Raw genomic sequence first — 25,087 nt, forward strand, 5'->3', positions numbered from 1 at the left:
AGCAAATGAGATTCACAGCTCATACTCTTATCATAAAGCAAAGATACCTGTAGAAGGGGTTTTCCAAGGACAGCAAGCATATATTCTCACATATGTATGACATCCTCCATGGAACACAGTACAGACACTACCAAGTACACTGTCACTTTAAATTTTTAGGCAATGCCTATACCCTGTGCATACTGTTGTCTTCCCACCCAATGTCGGCTTGCGAGCCAATCAGTTCAGTAACAAAGTTATGAACCCAACTAGGGGAGGTAGACAGATTGTGATAATATATGCCTGCTGTCCTTGGAGAACACCCGCATCCCTCCTGCTGATATTCATGGAGGGAGGGGCGGGGGTGTGAGGCGGTCCAGGTGCCGCCAAGGTAGGAGATAGTGGGCATCCCTCCTGCTGATTGGTTAACACAAAAAGATGATCTGAGCGGTGAAACTCATTAGGTCACCTCCAGGTAATGCAACAGGAATCTTCCAATGCCCAAAACCTTTAAGGCCTTATTTTTCTTCTTGGATCCTGTGGGATGAAATACTAGCAACCTAACCTCTTGGTTGACATGAAACACTAAAACAACCTTCAGTAAGGAGGGAACCGTACACAAGGTTACTCCCGCATCCATGATCCTGAGAAACGGTTCTCTGCACGACAGTATCTGCAGTTCCGAGACTCTCTTGGCAGATGTAATTGCCACCAAGATGACTGCTTTGACTGATAGATCCAAGAGGAAGGCTTCCTGTAAGGGCTCATATGGAGCTCTGATGAGACCTTCTATGAAGATTCCAGGATGGAAACGGGTCTCAAATCAGTGGCCGTCTCAGGGCACCTTTCAAGAACCTGACTATGTCTGAATGGGCCACTAGTGAAGCTGTCTTCTCTTGGTCCCGGAAGTATGATAGTCCTGCCACTTGAACTTTAAGGGATGAAATTGGGGTATTGCCTGAATCTAACCTTTCTGTGCTACAGCAACGCTGAAACGTCTCCCATGCCTTAGCAGACGCTGAAACAATTGGTTTATTGGCTCTAAGCGATATCCTGAAAACTTGAAGGGACTCCAGTATGTATCTTTGAACGTGTCTGTGTGTGTCTCTGTGTCTCATCGACTCAGATTCCAGTCCTAGCAACTTGATGAATTACAGATCCAAAAAAGAAGTCGGTTTTCTGCTAGTCCAAAAAGGTCCTCCAAAGTCATCCCCATAGTTTTTTTTGTTTATGGTTTATGTTTATTAAAAGATTTGTTACACCACCCAATCATACTTCTAGGCGGTTTACATCCAATTAAAATGAAAAATAAAATTATACAAATACAACATTACAAACATCAATACTACCGAGGTAGAAATGAAACAAGTAAATTTAAACATAGACTAAGCTCATCTAGTTGCAGGACGCCCTCTTTGCCTGTTTCCGTCAATCTTCCCAAACGAGATGGCTTTCTCCAATGATCTCTCCCTTCTAACAGTCTGACCAGAATAAGAAAGTATGGTTTCTAATACAAACTTTATTATTCTCTTAGTGGACAGTTTGGATTTACCTTTGAAAATTTCCCAAACTGCCAGAGTCTGCCTCCATCATTAAACTCAGACGTGTTCCGACAAATACAAAGAATGAATGAGAATCTACAAGCACATGGGGGAAATTTCCCCTGGCTGTAGTTACCCCCTGTCTCTAGTGATGTCACTAGTAGCCAACTGACAGCATTATGTTTGTTTAAGATTTGATATACCGCTTACCTTCCATTACAGATGCAAAAGTTTTTAAATGGGAAGGACACTTTATTTCCACACTTTTTATGAGGAAAGAATTAGTTCCAGAGCTCCTCTCCACTTCCTCTGTCCCAGGGAAAAAAACCAGGAAGCTGCACACAAGCCGACAAGAGAGGTCTATGGAAATCAAAACTGAAATTCTGCAGCAAAGCTATTATGCTGCTGTGTAGAGAATGACACGGGGAAAAAATCTGTCCTCGTCACCGCCCCGTCACCGGCCCACCATCCTCTGCACCGCCCCGTCACCGCTGTTCCCTTCACCGCCCCGTCACCGTCACTGCCATCCCTTTCACCGCCCCGTCACCGCCACTGCCATCCCATTCACCGCCCCGTCACCGTCCCCGCTGCATCCATATAAGCCTTAGTACTGTAATATTTAGCTTATTCCTTTCTTATAAATCAAAGTTCCTGATGCTGAACTAGAGAAAGAGATGTTCAGCTGGCAGGGCTTGGTTTATAAATTTTTATCAACACAACTAATATACTATTTTATCCTAAAGCAAAAAATAAATAAATAAATATAATTTTTTTTTTCTACCTTTGTTGTCTGGTTTCTGCTTTCCACATCTTCTCATTGAATTCCTTCCATCCACTGTGTGTCTTCTCTCTGCGTCTTCCATTTGCTGTTACTGTGCCTCTCCCTTAACCCCCCCCCCCCAATTGGTCTAGCACCCATCTTCTTCCGTCCGCTCCCGCATAGTCTGGCATCTGTCTTCTTCCCACTCTGTCTTCCACATTTCCCTTGGGGGTCTGTTCCTCTCCACCCTCCTTCAATGTCTGTTCTATTCCTTTCCACCACCACCCTTCCCTCCCTCCTTTACCATCTGTTCCTTTCTACTACCCTTCAGCTCCTCTCGCGTGGCCTATCTACCTTCCTTCCTCTTATTTTCATGGCACGTTACAATGTAATTTGTGCAAGCCACTGGAGCCTGCAAGCTCGGTCCCTGTCCCATCCCCACAAACCATCTCGCTTCTGTGCTCCTATTTTCTCCATTTCTAATATCTCCCCTATGTATCTGTCATTGCCCCCCCTGTGTCCATATACCATCCCCATGGCATGTCCCCTTTATGTCTCTGTCCCTATGCCCCATGCACATAATTTCCCCTCTTTCTGTTACCTTCCTGTGTCCAGATTTCCCCTATCTTCCTCTTCCATACCAGTGTGTCTCTTCTTTTCAACCCCATCTAGCTTTTTTCCCTCTTTCTTTCCCCCCCCCTGCTTCTAGCATCTGGCTCACCTGCCAGTCCTTCCCTTTCTTTCCTGCTGTGGGTTTTTCTTTCCGACTTCATCCCCTTGGCCCAGAATCCTTTTCCCTTTCACTCCCTCCTTCCAATTTGAGCCGGGAACACTAGCGATCGCACGGTCCCCGCAGCCACTACCTGCCTGCCCAATCGATCCTAGTGTTTAGCCAGCTCTCTCCCTTCTCCTCACCTTAGTTTATAGGTTTTCTTTTTCGGCGACCTGCACGCTTTCCCAAAGAGCCGCGCACGCGCGGCTGCTCAGTGTTCAATCTTCTGCTCTGCTGCAACTTCCTGTTTCCGGTTGCGTCAGAGCAGAAGATCGAAACTGAGCAGCAGCGGGTGCGCAGCTCTCTGATAGCGTGCGGGTCGCCGAAAAAGAAAATCTACAAACTAAGGTGAGGAGAAGGGAGAGAGCTGGCTAAACACTAGAATCGATTGGGCAGGCGGGTGTGAGCTGCGGGGACCGCGCGATCCTTCATGCCTCACTGCGGGGACAAGACCATTCACCGCCCCGCGGGCGGTGAATGGCCTTGTCCCCGTCGCCGCAGCGACTGCTAGTTTTCTTCCCCGTTTTCGGCGGGTGACCCGCGGCTAAAATGCGGTGGCCGCGGGTAAACCGCCACCGTGTCATTCTCTACTGCTGTGTTTCTCCTAGGGGGCAGAGAATAAATTCTTTTTGTCGAATCTCACAGAGTGGAGACCTCACCGTATAACGTCTATTCTAAATCCCATCAAAGTAATCACTACAATTTAAGGATGGCGAGAAGAAAAAGAGAATTCATACTGGCAATTTATCGCCCAGGATACAAATGTGCCTCCCCTCCCTCCCCACCACCTTTATTTTAAACATTTGGGATACCAACGGTGGTAGTGACAGTACAACACTTCAAGTGCAGGCATTCTTCATGGTAAACCTGTTACTAGATCCATTCAGCAAGAAATAATGTTTTCATTAGCTTCAGTGATCCAACAGGACAAACTATAGGTAGACTCCTGAACACGAAGAGGAGATAAATGTAGAGCTACTTCTCTATCATCACTCTTGTTTTCTCTGGTACCAAAACTGCTCAGTACTTTCATTATTAACTCATTTAATTCAGCGAGGCGCCGGCAACCCCCAGATAACATCACAGCTATTATTTGTGAATGATTTGAAGCTGTATAGCTCTTGTGTTCATCACCTGAGGAACTTCTCCAAGCAGTAAAGAGTTTCTGAGATGGCAACAGGAAGGCGAATGGAAAATGAAGGTAAACTAAAAATGTGACTCCAGCAACAGAATCTGTAATGTAAAACAGCTCAAGCAGGTAGTTGTAAGTCGTATGTAAATATCTAGAACCAACACACAAATTAGTGAAATAAAAGATTAGCAGAAGACTAGAATGAATACTGAAAAGTGCTTTAACAGCACAGAATAAGATACAAGGAATCAATCAGCCTGCAAAGCCCATATTCTCACACAGCTCTGGAATCACAGATTGAACCAGTGTATGCAAAGAATGTACATCGCAAGAGCTGACAGCAGTTTGAGCATTATAGATTGTCAGGCGTACTCAACAGCTATCAACACAGCTGAATTCTCAAACATGCCGAAATAACTCGTATGAAAGCAAACTGCCAGAGTCTGCCTCCATCATTAAACTCAGACGTGATCTGACAAATAGAAAGAATGAATGAGAATCTACAAGCACATGGGGGGGAAAAAAGCAAGAAAACAATTAGATTGGTATTTCAGAAACCACAAGTAGATCAGAACCCGACACAGGGAATGAGAGAGGGATAAGACAGTTCATGATAAGCATAGAAAACACCAGTCAAATGCAGATGGTAATATACCTGATCACTGGGTGTGACCAGCAGATGTCATACGATCTAAACACAGAAAGGCATAGAAAGTCATGGACTGGAAACTGGATTAACACTAACATCTCTGCGCCAGAAAACAAATTGTAGCAAATGAAGAAACTTGATACAAGAAAATCAGACACCGTGGTAAAGGAGAAAAGTAGTAGAACAGCACCACTAATAGGAGCCAAAGACACGCAGTAGAGCCGGCTCAACGAGCCACTTCCACTACACAATTAATAGCAAAAAATCTTGCTGGTTTGCTATAAGCATGAGCATGCATGTAATCCACAGCTTACTGCAAAATGTCAGTCTTCCTATCAGCACCTGAGCAGTGACTGGGTCAGGCATCAACAGGAAAGCTGGCATTAAAAAAAAAAAGTCACCAGCATTATACATTGGCCCCAATCTTCCTCCTCTCCCCCACCCCCAACCTGACCCAATACCACAGACTCATAAAAATTGCCACACTGGGACAGAACAAAAGGTCCATCAAGCCCAGTATCCTGTTTCCAACAGTGGCCAACACAGGTCCCAAGGACCTAGCTAGATCCCAGGTAGTAAAACAGATTTTATGCTGCTTATCCTAGGAATAAGGAGTGGATTTTCCCCAAGCCATTTCAACAATGGTCTATGGGCTTCCCTTTTAGGAAATTATCCAAACTTTTTTTAAACCTTGCTAAGCTAATTTTACACATAAATACAGTAGAGAGATAAGAAATAAATAACTAAATTCTTAAACAAATATAAAAATCATACAAGAGAATTCAAATAAACAAAAATAAATACGCATATTTATTTTTGTTTATTTAAGCTGATTTTTGTATATTTAAGCTGATTTTACCACATTCTCCATGTTGTGTGAAGAAATATTTTCTCAGGTTTGTTTTTAAATCTACTACTTAATAGCTTCATCGCATGCTCTCCAGTCCTAGTATTTTTGGAAAGAGTAAACAAGCGAGTCACATATACCCTTTCCACTCCACTCAGTATTTTATACACCTCTATCATATCACCCCTCAGCCATCTCTTCTCCAAACTGAAGAGCCCTAACCGCTTTAGCCTTTCCTCATAGAGAAGTTTTTATCATTTTCGTCACCCTTCTCTGTACTTTTCTAATTCCACTATATCTTTTCTAAGATACAGCAACTAGAATTGTACATAGTATTTGAGGTGCGCCGTATCGTAGAGTGATACAAGGGCATTATAACATTTTCATCTTTGTTTTCCATTCCTTTCCTGATAATTCCTAACATTCTATTTCCTTGAGCTGAGGGTTTCAGCGTATCCTCAATGACACCCACATCCTTTTCCTGGGCAGCGACTCCTAATGTGGAACCATGCATCACATAGCTATAGTTCAGGTTCTTCTTTCCCACATGCATCACTTTACACTTGCTCACATTAAATAGCTGCCATTTTGATGCCCAGTCTCCCAATCTCACAAGGTCCTCTTGTGATTTAACACCTCTGAACACTATACAGCAAGAGGCCTCGCTGGTTTGACTGCCTGGTAGATATGAGTGGGGATGATCGTGTGTGGTTGAGGTGGGGGTTTATTTCTGGGGGGTTTTAATCTCTCTCTTTCTTCTTCCATCTTATATTTCCATATTGTCTTGCTCTCTTGGTGTTTTATGATTAGGACGTAATAGCATGCAGAGTATAAGAAACCAACTCTATTACTAGATCTTTCATATTGGTAATGTATAGTTTTCTATGTCCTTGCACTGGTTAATTTGGGGTGAGCTGGGGTCTATATTGTTGGGTGGGGGGGTCTTTCTCTTTCTTCCTTTTCTTTGAAGGAGATGGTTTGAGGGTTCATGTTACTAACAATCTGTAGTTATCATTCTGTACTACTGGTGGAATTATGGCTAATTTTCAATAAAAAAAGATTCAATACAACACCTTTGAACAACTTTTTTAAAAATCCCCAATATTTATTCATTCATTTAATTTTCTATACTGTTCTCCCAGGCGAGCTCAGAACAGTTTACATGAATTTATTCAGGTATTCAAGCAGTTTTTCCTGGCCTTCTCACTCCTTCCCCCTAACCCCCCTTGCCCCAAAAACATTAAACATCCATTATAGTCTAATGCCCCCCTCCCTCCCCGACCCAACTCCACCCCTTAGCTCAGATTTTTTTAAAAAAGAAACTCTTGGTGTCTAGAGGCCAGGCTGGGTGCCACCATTTTTCGTGACGATGCCACCAGAGGCAGGAGTGACTAGGCATTGATCCTGTCTCTTTTGAGATATGCATCTGGGATGCTCGAGGGTGGGGTCTTGGGGAGGGGTCAGGAATAGGGGATACAACTAGACACCAGGGATATTTTTGTAAATCGGCAAAGGAGCAGGTCAGAGGGGAGGGAGGGGACCACTAGACTACCGGGGATAATTAAAGTCAGGCATGGAAGGGTCAGAGGGCTACTAGACTACTAGGGTATTTTGGTTATGCTGGGGGGATGGAAAGAGTCAAATTAGTTTGAGAGTGGAGGGAGGGGGCTACTAGACCACCAGGGAATGATGTAGAATGCTACCAGGGGCAGAGGATTCAGGATGGGGGCTCCCCCTAACTTTTCTACTCTACATCAGACGTGGCAGTAGATTTCTGTATGGCAGACATCAGCACCAAGGTTATAAGCATCTCTGCAATGCTGCATATCCTGTTTACCATGCATTTTAATATAATGTGCACTAACCCTCTCTGCATCGTGTGGCCCATAACGAGTGCATAGACCGCTGATTAACTGCATGCTGCAGCCCACAGTAGCTTATCAATATATGGTGTCAGAGACCAAGAAAATGTGGCAGGACAACGCAGTAATGGTCTCAATTATACTGGGCTCCGATAGCCATTTTTCTGGTTTCCTAATTCAAGTATATGGATCTTGAAAGCATCGTTTGAAATTTTTCAATAAATAAATAAATAGGTAACTATATATGTTGCCTGTATATAAATATATTACATCTTAATGATCCCTAGAAAGCAGCTCTCTTTGGAAGAATGCAAGTATGAAGACAAGCACTAGAAACAAATCTGAGCCACTGATCATCTCCAACATATTGGAATGCACAAAACTAACCCACTTAGAAATGTTACATAGAAGGTAATATTTTACTTCTTTACTAGGCTTTCTTAGAAAAAGGCTGTTTACTACACATACAGAAACCTTTCTGTTGTCTTTTCCTTCACTATGCTTCAAGCTTCTTCCTGATTTTTCTGCCATACATGTGGGCATTGCTGCTGGAGTCTCAGGACTCCAGGCTTACATTCCTTTGACACAACCCCCAGCAATTTTCTGTGGTTGAGCGAGTGTATGGTTGGGGGGAGAGGAGGTTATGATACTCTAGTCAGCTCAGCAGTAAAAAATGGAAACATTCCTCCCTCGAACGTTCTTGTATTTTGTACTTTTCATTGGGATCATGGGTATGTGACTGCAGAAGTGGCTACTGGTCTTGGATCTCTTCACCCGTTTCACTCTGTCCCTCTGGAAGGGCTGGTAAAGAGAACAGATGAAGACCCAGACATGCTGCCTGTATCTCATGCTGCCTAAAAATGGGGGTCTCGTCTTATATTCGGTTTAGCTCTGTGCTCATCTGCACGAGCCTCGAACACTTTAAAAATCATAAATGTTCTAGGCTTGTGCAGATGAGGACAAAGCATGAAGGGATGGGGATGGAAATAGATCTCTCGGGGTGGGGGACAAATTTGTCTCTGTGTCATTCTCTACAGTTAACATGTGCCCTGTCCTCTCCAGTCTTTCAGTACTAAAATAGACACAGACTACATAAAGAAGACAAGTCATCAAGTTCAGCATCCTAGAAGAACTCAGAACATCGATGGGAGGATCCATTCCATGTTTCTCGCTCCCTAATGAACATGGCAATAGCCAATCCTGACTTCTGGAACTCTCTTGCAGAAACTTGTCCAATCTTTTTCTAATTCAATAACAGTATTTACCATATATTCTGACAACAGATGCCATAGCTTAATTGCAAGTTGACTGAAAAATACTTTCTTAAAAATGACTTGCCCAGGTTAAATGTGACCATCTCTGGAAACAACTGACTAAAATCACCAAAAACAAAAAGCAAGGTTTTAATGAATTTTGTTAGAGCGAGCAACAGTCCAAACTCCATCCCTTTATGTGAAAATTTTTTTTAAAACATTACAAAGATTCAAACATGTAATATTTTCAGACTGCTTATGGATTCAAGACATGAAAAAATTGGTCACTTTTGACATTTTGGATCTGAGACTTTAACCTTTTCCCAAAGATGATCGCAAATAACCATTCCCTATTTAGCAGTTCTACCTCAGTCTTTCTTCTCCCTCCCCTCCCCCTTAGACGAAGCCTCTTTAGGCTTTTTTAATCGCCAGCCGTGACAGTATTAGTTCCAACGCCCAGAGGAATTCTACAAGTGCCGGAGCTAATACCACTGCAGCCGGCGATTAAAAAAAAAAAAAAGCCTAACGCGGCTTCATAAAAGGGGGCCTTTCATAGTTCTGCCCCCAAAATGAGGGAGATCAGACCGACACATGATAAAAATGAAGCAATACAGCAGCATTGTTACATTCAGTTTTATTCTCCATTCCTTTCTGAATAATTCCTAATATTCTAACTATACTTCTCCTTGGATGCTGCAGACATATTAACATTTGTTTTCCTGGCTGTTACTTTTTTTCATCATCCATATTTCACCTGCTCCACTGCACCAGTCCAAAGACCTGTTATAATATTAGCCAATAAAGGGGGCGTGCTTGTGATCCTTCCAACAGCTCCTCTTTAAGATCATCAGTTAATATTAGCGTAGCGTATCAAAAGTTTTCTAACATTCTGAAAAGTGGAAAAAAGGTCCTATGGCTACATGTTAAGTTCACTTGGATATGAAAAATAAAGATTAATAAATTAGTCTGTAGGCCTGACTTTTTCTTGCACTAACTTTTAACCCCTTTGAAGTAGAAAATTTTATGTATTCAAATTTTGTATGTGGAAAACTTGCAACTAATACGGAGACTTAAACGGAGACAGCCCAACCTACCTGAACAACCGCCTCATCCAAACCACCTCAATCAGACATAGAAAAACACACACCCCCCTCGATCAAAGAAGTAAAACGGAAAAAAACTATACGACGGCCTCCTGGCCACTCAAGCAGCTAAACTAGATAGCCAAATCTCCAATCTACTGATAACGACACCAGACTACAAGACGTTCAGAAAAGAAATAAAAACTATGCTCTTCAAGAAATTCCTGAAACAGCCCCAACTTCAAACTTACCGTCCTTCCCCCCTCCCTCTTCCCGCCACACAGAAACTACATAACCTACTCATTACCTCTCTAGAAAGGACAAATGTTCTTCCATTGTAACCCTCCGTTTTTTATCTCTTTTGTAATCCGCCTTGAACCGCAAGGTAATGGCGGAATAGAAATCTCTAATGTAATGTAACGTAATAAGGGGTGGGGGATTAGACGCGTGAGCACCAAGGTTATTGATAGCAAGCATGGCAATTTTGTGCGTACTGTATTTCCAAATGAAGCCAGAAGCACCAGCACACACTGACACCTGTACTTTTGTAACAAAATTAAGCTCACAAAACTTTTTTGCTCCTAAAATGTTTGGGAGGCTCCTATTTAGGCACAGAATAGCCACCAACATGTGCTTTTACACTCAGCTTTGTTCAGACATGTGCATGTTTGTTACCTCTAGGCTGCCTTTTGAAACTTGCAGACCCTTCTTTTTGATCACAAAAGACAACAAAACTGAAATCTCAAACATTGGCATGCAATCCTTTCTGTGAACTCTTCTATGCTGCCCCAACTGATGAATAATTACTCACGTTAGACATACATCAAAAGCTCTCTTCAATGCCCAGAATACTTAAATGGGTTCATTATCCTTTATATGTACACACCCTTTCCCTTTCTGCACTGGCCCATTTGCGACTAGTTTTGGAGGGGTCTGTTCCTTGATCTGATAAATTTATTTATTAATTCAATTTTCTATACCAATCTCCCCCAGGAGATAAGAGTTTATATGAATTTATTCAGGTATTCAAGCATTTATGCCCAGAAAATGGGCTTTGTAAACAGGTAGATATCCACATACAATTATGCATATCCACAAGAGCTTGCCTACTTAGTCTTATGCTGACCATGTCTTCCTCATGAATAACCATGGGAAACCATCTCATGTCATTCCTTAGTGTCTATCTCAACCTCAGTCCTTCTACACCAGCATTCTTCAATGCAAGGCTTGAGGTCAGTGGCTCTGCCCATTCATACTCTGATTCTTCCCTCTCTCCATAAAGAATGACACAGGGATAGTTTTCTGCAGTTAACTGCAAGGACGCGGAAAAAGTATTGTCCCTGTGTCATTCTCTATGTACAGTAGAGCTGTGAGGTACACACAGAAAGCTCCCCCTGCCTTCGAGTAGGTATACATTTTGTGCAGGAATATCTACTGGGCATTATTCTAGAGGCCTATTTTATAAAGACGCATCTATAAAGGTTTTGCATTTATAGAATCAAAATAAAAAATGGTCTTAAATACAAATTGAGCACAGACAACACTAAACGTTTAAAAAAATACTCTTGTTATTAAAAAGGTTTTGGACCATCATAATAAAAGCACTTTAAAAAAATAAAAATGAAGTGCATTTCAGAAGGGTAATCATAGTTCCTAAAAAGAATAATGAAAACATTCAAACTAGCGTTCTGCAAAAATATTTTTTCTGTTATTTTTATAAACTCCCTTCAATAATCAATTTATATACACGTCTCAATCTGTCTTCCTTTTTCTAGAGCCATACTTGGGAGATACACCCACCCACAGGGTGTCCAGAAAAAAACAGGACCTCCCCCCTCCTCCAACATTTTTCCCAAATAACCCAAAAGCAAATGCACTATTATTTTAAAAAAATTGTTACTAATATTGACTTGTGTTACTACAAGGTGCTGTAAAAACTGATGATCCCTGTTTTCAAAATGACATCATTCAGGAAGTGATCATTAAGATCCATTTTAACAAAATGGTATTTCGCAAAGAGGACAAGAGTTACAATTAATTTTTTTTTTTTTTTTACAAAATAAGGCAAACTAAGGCACACAGCACAAAGTGTTTGCCAAGGGAGTTTCCTAAGAAAAGTTGGACAAATGCATTTTCATAGTATGTAAGACCAGGGTGGATAAAAATCAATGGATTTTTTAAAAAATTGTTTTTTTTTTATTTTTGATTTTTTTAACTAAAATGCTTTTTTGAGGAAAAATCTAACTAAAGAGTTTTCTATTCAAGATACATTAAGATCTATAAGTTATTCATTAAGAAATGATAATTAGCTTTTAATTATGTAGAATGAGGCTGATAATTTAACCCCTACTTTTACAAAACTGTAGTATGGTTTTTAGCGCCAGCCACAGCGGTAACAGCTCTGACGCTCACAGAAATTTTATGAGCACTGTTACCGTTGCTACAGTTTTGTAAAAGAAAGAGTAAGGGTTTTTTAAAGATATTTTGATTAACTACATCAGTTATCATGGATGTTTAAGTAAATACAAGAATACATATGTTATAATATTATTATTTTGAGGGGCTAGGGATTTGTACACTGCCTTTTTGTAGTTTTATAACCACATTCAAAGTGGTTTATATACAGGTACTTCAAGCATTTTCCCTACCTGTCCTGGTGAACTCACAGTCTATTTAAATTGTTATTAAGGTAATGATTATTTTTCTCCTTTCAATAAAGTACAGCAGAAAAGTTATCCAACTATGAATGATTAATTATTAAAGAGATTCCAAGGGTGGTCAGTGCAGAGAACATCTCGTGACAGGATGTTGGGACTGTTTCGAGAACATGGAAGGAGAGGAAGTGAGTAAATTATTACATACATGCAAACTGTCACATCAGGCGACTTGTGTTCGCCTATATTATTAGGGGAATTGGATGGGAGAGTATGTCCCGTACTCACGCATATGATGACTCTAATGTTGGCGGAGGAGGTAGTGCCTGATGTGTTAAAAATAGCAACTATTTAGCACATAACTAAGGATAAGATCTTGGGAGTTGATGAGATTAAAAATGTTCACCCAGTTGCTTCTTTACCGATGTTCTCAAAGATTTTAGAAAAAACAGTGTACTTGCAATTGGATATACAGTGGAACCTTGGTTTACGAGCATAATTCGTTCCAGAAGCATGCTTGTAAATCAAGTTACTCGTATATTAAAGCGAGTTTCCCCATAGGAATGAATGGAAACTCACTTTGATTCATTCTACCTCCTCCTCCCCCTCCCCCCCGAGGCTACCGGCACTGCTCCATCACTTCCTCCCCCCCCCCGCTCTAACCGGCATCACACCTCCACTCCTCCCGTGAACGCCCCCCACGAGAACCGCATCACACCCCCGTGCTGAAAGCGGCATCCGCCCGCCCTTCCTTCCAAACATGTTCCTTATCCCATCTGCCGGTTGTGCCACTGAAAGAATCTTCCGCCTCTTGCCTGGGCTGGGCCTTGAGCATCTGCGCATGCTCAAGGCCTTCTGGCTCTTGTTCTCTCCGAGGGGGGTGCGATGCTGGTTCGGGGGGTGTGAAGCCAGTTAGAGTGGGGGAGAGGTGCTCGTGTAGCGGAATATGCTCGATTTGCGAGACAAAAGTTTGCTATGTGTTTTGCTCGTCTTGCAAAACACTCGCAAACCGGGTTACTCGCAAACCGAGGTTCCACTGTATATCTTTTAGAAAAATAAGATCCTCGTTTCTCACCAATATGCATTTCGTAAACACTACAGCACTTAGATGCACACTTAAAAGATTGTTTGCAGTTACTATATCAAGTGGGCAAGATGGAAATTAACAAATTTACAGGATTTGAAGAGTATTTTAGCCATTTTGAGGGCCACAATGGAGGATCTTATGGACTGTACTTTAGAGACCACTGATGTAAAACATCCTGTTTTTTTCCCCAACACCATATATAGATATACTAGTGTATATAAACATACACACACACATTTTATAGTAGAATCACAATATTTCTAATATAAAGATTTCACTACTGAATAGACATAAAATATGATGTGCTTTTCAAAAATTATTCTTGAAAAGATTAAATGTTAGTGCAAATTAAATTTGTGGGCCAGGAGAAACATAGCCCCTGCTAAGAGGGGAGATGTCGAGAATGCCCAGACCCTGTCATTAGGAAGCAAAATCACCATCTATCAATCACCTTAGGGCGCAATCAATGCAATTCCCATTGTTTCTCCTCCTAAGTGAGCCTGGCTACATTCACAGTGAAAGAATGACATAATCAAAGGCCAGATCCTCCCTCTCACCCTCTCAGCAGAGTATCCTGCCTTCCCATACAGATGGAGAGGGGGGGGGTGCACTGCAGCATGTAATGTCCATTAAATGCACACAAGAGACAATCAGCAGAATCCACTCTGCTCTTTTTACAATGCAGGTAGTGCCCTGATAGAAACATAGTACACACTGCTGGAAGCCTGCATTCCTCCTGTGAGTTATGGCACAACAGTTAACCACTACCACTGTAAGCACATATGCATAGAACACATGCAGAACTAGAAGGAAAGGGCACCTGTTTTCTACAACTATTTGAAAATGAAATTAGGACACAAGATCATTTTTACCATTGACAGAGCAGATAGCCTCTGTGAACTTAACCCTGTATCTTGTGCCCTCTTCCCATCATAAATGCTACTCCTACAAAGAGAAAAGAACCTCCCTATACCTTCATGACTCCCTGCTATAGGCACTGCCATCTCCATCCCAGCCCAGCTTCTGTCCCTGCTTACCTCACAAGCCTCCTTGCGGAGCCCTCGACAATTCCTTAACCAGCAGCGGCTCAGTTCACTCAGCTCCAGAATAGGCTGCACCTTCAGCTTTACTGTGTCCCCTGACTGCCGAATCATCTCTACAATCTCATCTCGGGACCTGTTCTCAACATTTCGCCCATTGATTTCAACCAATCGGTCACCCGGCACCAACCCCAGGGCCAAGTCCTTTGTTCCAGCTCCAGGCTCAGCAAAGTGCACCACTTTTCGGTACACATGACCATCAGGGGCTCGGTCCAACATGGTAGTCCTTCGCAAAGAGAAACCAAAGTCACCTGTGTTCCGGCGCTGAAGCTCCAGCTGCCGAGGCTCGGTAGGCTGCGGTGGTAGCAGAGCTGGCAGCCTCAAGTCAGCTGGGAAGGTCTTACCCATTGGCCCAGGGAGACTCTGTGTCAGCAACTGGTTCTCCATTTGAGGTGATGGTGTGGTTGGCTCTGAAGGACTCTCATCTTTGCTCTTCTGAGAAAAGGAGAACCTCTTGACCATTTGAGCCATCTGTGAGTTCTGCTTGGCTAATGACCCAAACTTGGCTGCCCGCTGCAGAACAGAACCCTTAAAGCTGCTGTCATCGCCCTTCAGGTCATCGCTGGAGCTTGCTGTGCTCAGATGGCCACTGCCTCGGTTGCTTGCTGTGTCTGACTCAATGTCAGTAAGGTTTAACTCCGAACTGCTAGCCACTTTGATGGGAATGGGGTTGGAGATTTCCAGTCTGTTCTTGGAATCCTTTTTGGAGGAACGGTTCAGATTGAAGAATCCTCTGCGCAGGCTAATCTCCTCAAGGCTCCGCAGCTCAGCTGCAGACATCCTCTCCTTTTTATCCTTCTCCTTCCTCTCCTTCCGAGATCCAGTTTTGTCTCGATCTTTCTTGATCAAGTTGAACATTTTGGAATGTTTGAAATACTAAAGAACAGAAGAAGTGAAAGGCTCCTAGATCCTCTTTTGGTACACTTCTTTGGCTGTAGAAAAAAACAGAAGAGGAAAAGAATAATTAAGAGACAAAGCCAAAAAGCTTCTGAAATCCACATAAGCAAATGATATCCAGGAGAAATATTTACAGGATTCCTCATACTTAGCAGTTTGCTTTAAGAATATTATACGTATCATCCTGATCAGACCAATGGTCAGTTAAGCCCATTACCCTTTCTTTCACAATGGCCAACCAATTCATTGGCTGTTAAATAAACTATTTTATAACATGAACTTTGCCACAGCTGCTGTGTTATGAGAAGTTACTTAAATTTTCTGCAGATAAGCACCATTTAACCAGTACTCTAACCACTTTTTTAGGCAGACTAGATGGATCACACAGTCTTTATCTGCTGTCATTTACTGTCCCATCTATTCTGGCTTCTGGTACTGCCACCATGCTCTGAACTATGGCAATATGTACACTGGGCGACCTGAGTTCAAAGAAGCGTGGGATGAACACAAGAGGATCTAGAATCAGAAAATAATAGTAAATATTGAACTAAGGCCAGTACTGGGCAGATTTGTCTGTATATGGCCGTTTGGAGGAGGATGGGCTGAAGAGGGCTTCAATGGCTAGGAGGGTTTAGAAGGGATAGAGTAGGTTTTAACGGAGATTTCGGCAGTTGGAACAAAAGCACAGTACCGGTAGAGCTTTGGATTCTTGCCCAGAAATAGCTAAGAAGAAAAAATTTAAAAAAAATTTAAACTGAATCAGGTTGGGCAGACTGGATGGACCATTCGGGTCTTTATCTGCCGTCATCTACTATGTTACTATGTTTTTCCCTAGTTACATCAAAGAAGGAACCACAGAGATATTAAGTCATTTCATTCACTAAATATTAAAAATATGAGATGTGTAAGTGATGAATCCATTATTACAAATTTACCATTAAAATAAGTAAAGCCATTAATCCCTTTCATACTCATTCTTCAACCTTTACTGGTGAAATCTTGATATTGTTAAATGCACCAAGGAGGGTCCAATAAAGGCCAAATGCTCTGATTATCAGACCTTTGGAAGCTCCTACAGTTCAGCAGCATGGCCTGAACAAGCAGAATTTCACCAGCAAGACTGGAGTGCACTGATACAATCTGTGGCCAGATGTCTTAATGGGAACACACACAGTGTGTGGCATGTATCAGGGGTCCCATGTTATACCACAGCACCCTCGTACATACTGCTCGCTAATGGGGTAATGCACATTATCATGTCATGCCACTAATTAAAGATTCTCAGAGGCACCGAGAACTGTTATGCAGTAAATTAAAGATGGTATTTTGGAGAAAGTATATAATGCCTCACCCCAAGCATTCCTCAGTCCCAGTTTCTCCGACAGTAACCTGAATTGCCCCATCCTCTCATTCCCTGCAGTATGTCTCTAATCAGACAGAGCCTGAGCTAGAAAAGGAGCCCAAGCTTCCAGATTTCTAAGAATTGTTGCTCCTCACTGATTTGACTTCTTGCCTGATATTGTGGATATTTCCCAACTTGCTGAAGTGATATGAATGATGGCCAAAGCTAAAAAAAAACATTTAAAAAGACATAGCAAAGACTTCCAAATATATTATTCCTTGGGTGGAAGTCTAGTCTGCGATCTGTCAATCTGCACAGCAGTTCTGTCCCACCCAAGCTCCAAGCACTGTCATATCCTCTGCTGCACATGGGACCCCCATAAGAGGCCTAAGTCACCAAGACATAAAATATGGGGTGTGGTTGGAGGGGAGATGAGGATTTTATAACAGGGCACTTAAAAAATATTCTCACAAATTTCCTAAGTGCCTTAGTAGATTAAGGACCCTTTAACTAAAGCTTCGTGTGCACTAAACGATGCATGTCCTACCTGTGGCCACATAGCGCTTAGCACACATGAATCTTTAGTTAAAGAGCCGCTCAGTCTCCCACAAGGCAGATATAAATTTGTGTACATGTGTATTTTATAAAGTACTCTCATATATATCGTCACTGTGCTAGGTTTTTACATGCATAGACCTCATGCTTTGCATATGGAGGGCGATATATAAAATTACCCTCAAGGTGTCCTGAATCAGAACTGCTATTTGTCATGTTAATTATGCCTCGTTTATGATTGTTTTATTATGTTGTGTGCCCCTTTTATTCTCTCATATGGCAGCACAAAATCTGCTGAAAACCAATAAGGATCAGCAGAATATAGATTTTAATTACCATAAATATGGGTTATAAAGTGCCCAAGGCCAACTTTCAGCCTTCCAGCCCTTCAATTTTTTTCAAGTCATTTGCCCCCCATTAAAATTTTGAAATTTTGATAATACTGTAATCATATTTACCCTATCATGCCTCCCACATAATCAGACATCACCCCTTTATATATTAAACATAGGCATATATCTATAGACATGCATGTGAAATAATTTTATAAACTGTTTTGCACATGTGGAGGGACATAATAAAAAAAAGTCCCCTTTTGGCCTAAGCCCCTAAACGCTGAAAGGCTTTTTTGAGAATGGCCTACCTCTATGTTCAGCAGTTTAATCGCCTAGACCACCACAACGTCTAACGTTAAAACACATTCCCAACCAAAAAATTGCCCAAGTCCCAAACGCCCAAAACAAGACCTTTTGGGCAGAGGGGCCAGTACTTCGCCTAAAAGCTGAATTCTGTAACCGGCGTCTGTCAAAAACAACACCAGTTATAGAATCCCCCTCCCCCCCAATGATCATGGCAGGAGAGATGCCCAATCTCTCCTGCCGAGGTGCACTCCTGACACCCCCATCCCTCCCTCTAATACCGGCAGGAGGGATCCCAGGCTCTCCTGCCAAGGCGCACCCCAGAAACTCCCCACCCCCGCGACAACACCGGCAGGAGGGATCTCGGGCCCTCCTGCCGAAGAAGGTTCCCCCCGCGACCCCCCCCAAACAACCCAACCACCACCCAGGACCCCTCTCCCCACCACTCCGGACCCCACCCCACACTAACCTTTAACGTTGGCCGGACGGATGGGTCCCTGGTCCAGTCGGCCGGCAGGCCCACCATCCTCAGAATTGGCCTAATTGCCTTAGGCCCCTCCTATGGACGGGGCCTTAGGAACATAGGCCAACCCATCCCATGTGCCTAAGGTGGCATTTCGGGGGGGGGGGGGAGTGGAATCACGATCACAACAGGGAGTGGGCAGGTTACCGGGGCTGCTGAGCTGATCGCAGCAGCCGCGATCAGCTTAGCGGCCCCTATTCAGAACTTATACCTGCTTTGACTTTGTCAATAGACTTTTTTCCCTCCAATTTTAGAAGAAAAAAAAATTGCAGAAGTGATATGATTAACAGTTTGTGACTTTTTTTGCATTGCATTTATAGAACAGAGCAGAGGTAGTCCATAACAAAGACACAAGCACAGGTCCAAAACAGAATCCTTTGACTGACCCAAATCGGCCCTGATGCAGGACCTATGGTTGTCTTTCCATCTTGGGCCACCTCCGTTCTTTTTAGTTTCTTTGTATGATCTGCAGAGATTCCTTTTCTCTGGGTTGGTGTTCTTTATAAAAACAGGCATTGCATATGTGCCTGTTTGCCTTCATGACATAAGCACTAGAGAATGACACAGAGACAAAATTTGTCCCCATCCCCGCAGGAACTCAATTTCCCATCTCGTCCCCATGAGTTTTGTCGCTGTCCCCATCCCTGCAAGCTCTGCCTTAACCGCACAAGCCTCGAACACTTATGATTTTAAAGTACTTGAGGCTTGTGCAGTTGAGAAGAGAATTTGCAGGAATGGGGCAGGGGCAGGGACAGGAAAAAAAAACTCACGGGGATGAGACGGGAAAATGAGTTCCCGCGGGCACGGGGAAAAATTTGTCCCATGTCATTCTCTAATAAACACTCTATTATAAAATTACTGTCAATGGGGGCAATTTCCAAAAGCTATTTAGAATTGACTCCCTTCCTGCTGGTATAAATATGTTGATGGTTCTTTCAGTTTGTGCAGGTGTCACACCATTGTTTTGCTTTGACTGAAGCTGCTCTTTTCCACCCTAGACAACCACTCTGCTGAATGGTTTAAGCCAGTCGTGTCAACTGAAGCTTACTGCCGAGTATTAATCTTACAAGAGAGCTACCTTCTACTCAGGTTGTAAGCACTGGAACAGTCTGAGACAAATACAGCACCACAGCTATAAGCGTACAGAGGGACATTTTTTCTACATATGAAATGTGCAAATGGGTTTACTGAAAAATGTCAACCCCCAATTAAATTTCTATAAGAAAAAAAATGTGAGAAAAAGATACAAGTGAGAGCAAGAGAAGAGTTTTATCTTCTGCTCTACCAGCAATAGAGAAAAGAAAGCAACATAAACAGATTCCAGGTCATTGGCCTGGCCATGAATGTAGTTGAGGGAGGCTCGGGGGCATTGACTGCTGCACTACTTCAAAATAGCAGCATTGGGAGTCTCGGGACTAGAGGGAGGAAACACAGAACAGCTCTGTCAGAGAGGCAGTACTGTAGCTGTAGAAGACAACCATCCAGGCCACAGTGTCACCTTGAATTCTGGCAGCAGGGAGCTGCATAAAAGAGATGTCAACACGTACACGAAGTGTCTCACTGCTTTTTGCTTCCTTTCACACCAACTAGAAAGGGAGGTGAAACATACATAGATTTCATAGCTGCTGCCTCCCTTCCACCCTAATGCTGAACAAATTGATCATGGCTTACAGTTTATTAAAATTTACTTGGCTTGCACTAAAATCACCTAAATAAAGAGAAAAGACCTTCATTAAAATGAAAGACCTCAAGTCAAATATTTTAGGCTGTCATCCATATCTAACAAAGAAATATATACCTCGTTGTGTCTCTCTGTTACTCTAAACTGCTTCTTGCTACCTCACCACCTAAGCTGGCCTGAGAAGCTCAAACTCTTGGGGGAAGCAAACCATTTTGCAACTCCCTCGGGCATCTAGCACCTAGCATTATTTTGGGTAATGTTTCTATTTCTTTATTCCCCAAGGGTTATTTATATGTGTAAGTTGCTCCTTACCCCCCCTGCCCTGTCCCTTCTCTATCCCCTGTTGTGTCTTTCACAGCGAAAAGGGCACTGAGAGGAGGGTGAAAGGATGGGAGTCCGGTAGGAATGAAGGATAACACAGCACTTCTCCTTCCACGTTCCCTTTTTTTAAATTAGGTTCTGTTTCTAGAGGGCTCCCAATCTAAGTTTTTGTACTTGGAGAAATGAAGGGTTAAGTGATTTGCCCAGGGTCACAAGGAGCAACAGTGGGAATCCAACACAGTTTCCCAGATTCTCAGCTCACTCTACTCTTTCTGCCTCCACTCCCTCCCACAATTGGAAATAAATGCTAAGAGAAGGGCTGGGGATAAGGAGGTGAGGACAAGAAGAAAGGAGGGTGAAGGGCGCACACCTTTTCACTCTGCACTCCTTTTACATCCTGGGACACTGCCCAAGTTTCCCTGTTCTATTCTGCCCTGCCTGCCCCTTGCTCTCTTCCTCTCATCTCTTCATCCTGCAGTCCCCTCTCTCTTTCCCCTACTCCCTACTAAAGCGGGAGAATGAGAAAAACAGAGCGGGAGTGGAGATAGGGATAGATAAAGGGAAGTGTAAGGAGGATAGGAGCAAGACAGAAGAAGAACGTTCTTAGACAAGAGTGATATGGTAAGGTCACCAAGCCCCTTTTGCACTGTTGGGAAAGTGGAAGATAGTAAGATAAGATCATTGAACTCCTTTTGTGCTTTCATGTACCTTCTATAGTATAGAATCTATACTGTGATTTGTAGCAATTCAGCTTGTTCCGTTTTCCCCGTAGGAGGTGTGTTGATGTTCCAGAGAAGGGTTTGTCTTCCATGCTACACTGACACACCTTCAGATCTAATGAGGTGTTTTATAAAAGAACCAGTGCCTGATGGCTCATGTGGCTCTAATGAGAAATAGCTCTACCAGGTACTTGTGACTCATCAGACTGGCCATTGCTGGAGACAGCATGCTGGGTTTCATGGACCTTGGTCTGACTCAGCAGGGCTTTTCATGTGTTTTTCTTTCTGAACACATGTGCTGTCATGCATGCCTTTCTCCTTCCTAGAGAATTTCTACACTCCAGAAATTAGATATTATAGAGCACAGATTGAACAGCACACAGCATCTCCTCCTCTTCCCTCCATCCTACCATGGAGTTCTTTCAGCTTCCGATAAGATTTTCACTGCTTTACCAGCTTTCCTTTTGGTCACTGGAGCTCTCCCCAGGTCTGCTCTGAGGAGGACCGTGTGCTATACATTTTTAAAACACAGGACAGGGGGGACATGAAAAGGTTGAAAAACACTGCTCTAGACCTGGTGCAATATTGGAAATGCTGCCTTTTTTGTAGGTTGTTCAATAGTAGGAAGGAAGGAAGGAAAGAAAGAAAAAGAAAGAGAAAATGTTAGGGTGGGGGAGGGAAAAACTGCTGGCATTAGGCCTAGGGAAAGGAAAGAGATAAAGGGTGCAGGTGTGCCCTTCCCTGATAATTTGCCTAAATCTGAGTGGGAGGGGAAGAAAGAAAGTTACTCCTAGTCTTGGAAATTTGGCTTCCCTACCACTTCCTGTCCCAAAAGCAAGAAGTAAAACTATGCCTATGAGCCTGACAGAAAATCACCACTGGCCCATCCTACATGCGAGTAAACTTGTTTGTGCTTCGCTATTATGCACGCACAAAGAATGTAGTTCCGGGAGTGGGAATTATACTTAGAGAGACATTTGTGAAAATGTGTGTGCATAATTTCACCTAAGTAATTTTCAAAGAGAAAGCTTTCCTTTCATAGTTACTGTAGTGTTAACAGGTAAAAATTAGCCTCAGGCATAGCATTCGTGCAGTTTAAAAAGCTGTTCCGTAATTCTTTCACAGCGTTGGAATTTTGCATCAAAGATATGCACATGTTCAAGAATCTTCCCATAGGCATGGAGTGGGAAGAGTCTGGATAAACCTGATAAATTGCAGCATTAGTGTTCCTGAGAACTACAAGAGTACATGTACAACAGTGACAAACAAACTACTTCCAGGTCAAGGGGCTTCAGCTGAAGGAAGTCTGGGGAAGATTCTCAATGACATCTAATTACACAGGAGGCTATCACAGAAAAAGACCAACTGACCCATATTCCCTATCTAGATTCCATAGGTGTATGCCATTTGCCAGATTATTTGGAAGATCTGTCACTTTTTCCAGGACAATTTTTGTTATCTATCTCTTGGGCAGCTGAGCATACAAGATGCCCCACTTAGCTCACATTCAGGCCCCATCCTTTGCTCACTTAACATTGCTAATTAAGAAATGTTTCTATCCCAGTTAACTTCTTGTACATTAAAGTGCTGCTGTATATAACCTGCAGAACATGCCCTTACAGCCAGGATTCCCTAATGTGATGCCAACTGTCCTCCCCCTAGTCACCTCCAATTGAATTTACAGGATATCCACTGCATGCAAATTCATTTCAGATAGTAACTGTGGATCTCCTGCAAACCGCACAGTACTTATCTTTCTCCCCAAATCCAATTCACCTTGGATTGTTTACAATAGGTTTAACAGCAGGATTACTTAAAATCCATAAGAACATAGAATTGCCATACTGGGACAAACCAAAGATTCATCAAACCCAGTATCCTGTTTCCAACAGTGGCCAACCAAGGTCCAAAGTACCTGGCAGAAACCCAAAGAGTAGCAATATTCCAGAGCTGGGATTGTGATGTCATAATGCTTCATTCCTCTAATGCCTAAGAGCCAACCTCATCAGTGATGTCACAATGGCTTGATGGTTTCCAACAGTGGCCAACCCAGGTCCCAAGTACATAGCTAGATCCCAAATAGAAAAACAAATCCAAGTCATTTCATATGGACAGCAGCAGCCTGTGGCCAGAATTCACCAGCAAGCTTCAGCTGCCTGGTTCCAAAAAAGTAACAAGTCACAACTAGTCAGGGGCTTTGTGCGTACAGAGCAGACCGAGGCACAGAGAGAGCCACAAGGAATATTGATTTCTTTCTTGATTGTAATAACCTGTGTAACAGTGTTATTATCTCTTTCAACAACCCAGATCAGCTATGCCAATTTCAGTTATAATCAAAAGTACCCCATTACTTTTTAATAAACAGTTATGGATTTTAGTGGGTATGTATGGTCATAAAAAAAAGTTCATTTTATTTGCAGATTAACAAAATGGAAAAGTCAGCTACTCTTTGCTCTTTGACTATTGCAATGTGCTTTATATGGTAGCAGCTTGCCAGCAAAATTAATTTGTGGCTTTTAGCACAAACAAGAGCAATCAAGCTGATCCATAAAACCAGCCATAACATCATGTAACTCCACTCTTTAATAGAGGAACAGTGGTTACCAGCTCTAGGGAGAATCAAATATAAGACCCTGATGCTGATCCACTAGTCTTTGTTTACAGATAATAAAGTACATCTATGGGTGCCCTTACATTACTCTTCTCTGCACTTCCTTAGCCAGTCAGGTTTTTAAGATAGTCACAATGACTATGCATGAGAGAGATTTGCATACAATTCAAATTGACCTCCTGCATATTCTTTGTGGATATCATAAAAACCTGGCTAGCTGGGTGTGTCCCGAGGGTGAGAAGCCCTGCCTTAGATCATTCTCAAGCAGCACTGAGGGCCAGATTCTTAAAACAAAAATCTGCCTTTAATGTGCTCGCTAAATAGGCTCCGGCTGATTTAGCGTGCCCGTATTTTAGCGGCAAGTTATCAAAACAGCTTAGGGAGGGTCTTTTCCAAGCTTTCTAGTAGTCTCCGGATACTGCCGTGCAAATGTAGTACAACCAGGTCATTAATATTGAAATAATCACTCCGCAAAGTGATTCTCTAACCTGCTGTGCCACATTTGTATACAAAATTTACCGACAGGTCTGAGCTGTCATTGCCTTACTTTCTGATCAGTGCCTGAGCACTGATTGGCTCAGGCACTGACAGGAAACTAAGGCTTGACAGCTCAGACCCCCTCCCCCCCAATCGCAAATTAAAATAATAATTAAAAAAAACAAATTGTAGTTCGGCAGGAGAGATGCCTATCTCTCCTGCTGCATCACAGACCTGATGTATAAAATGGCTCAAGTGTTTTTTTGCCCAATCGATGCCATGCAAAATAGCTGAGCAATTGATGCACTAACATCACTTCCACTGTAACTATGGCAAATTTAACCCTTAACTGTACACACGTTTATTGGTATTAGATCCCCTAGTATGTATCGAATTAGGACACAACCTTGTGTTGTAAACTTGTACTGTAATTATGTTATATTATAACCTGTTAATTGTATTTTATGCATGTTTAACCTGCAACCCGATCTGAGCTCTTTGGGGAAAATGGGATAGAAAACAAATTAAACAAACAAAAAGAGCTATGACTAATAGCAATCCAAAAAAGTGACTGGTCAAGACCAGTCACTTAGGTGTTTTACCAA

At 42.5% G+C, this 25,087-nt stretch overlaps 1 protein-coding gene across 14 annotated transcripts in view; it reads right to left on the reverse strand.

Moving 5' to 3' along the window:
- MYO18A (myosin XVIIIA) overlaps window positions 1-25,087 on the reverse strand; it is a 361,012-nt gene that overhangs the window by 314,646 nt on the left and 21,279 nt on the right. For 13 of the 14 annotated variants that reach the window (XM_033921174.1, XM_033921173.1, XM_033921154.1 and 10 more), the window contains exon 2: window positions 14,656-15,650. In XM_033921174.1, coding sequence (XP_033777065.1) covers window positions 14,656-15,576 — 921 coding nt within the window. In that variant the 5' untranslated portion in view covers window positions 15,577-15,650. Of the gene's footprint in view, window positions 1-14,655; window positions 15,651-25,087 lie in introns of those variants that run through there. The other variant, XM_033921171.1, reaches the window with a different exon arrangement.

Source organism: Geotrypetes seraphini, chromosome 15 (assembly GCF_902459505.1).
Source record: "Geotrypetes seraphini chromosome 15, aGeoSer1.1, whole genome shotgun sequence".
NCBI classification, from domain to species: domain Eukaryota; kingdom Metazoa; phylum Chordata; class Amphibia; order Gymnophiona; family Dermophiidae; genus Geotrypetes; species Geotrypetes seraphini.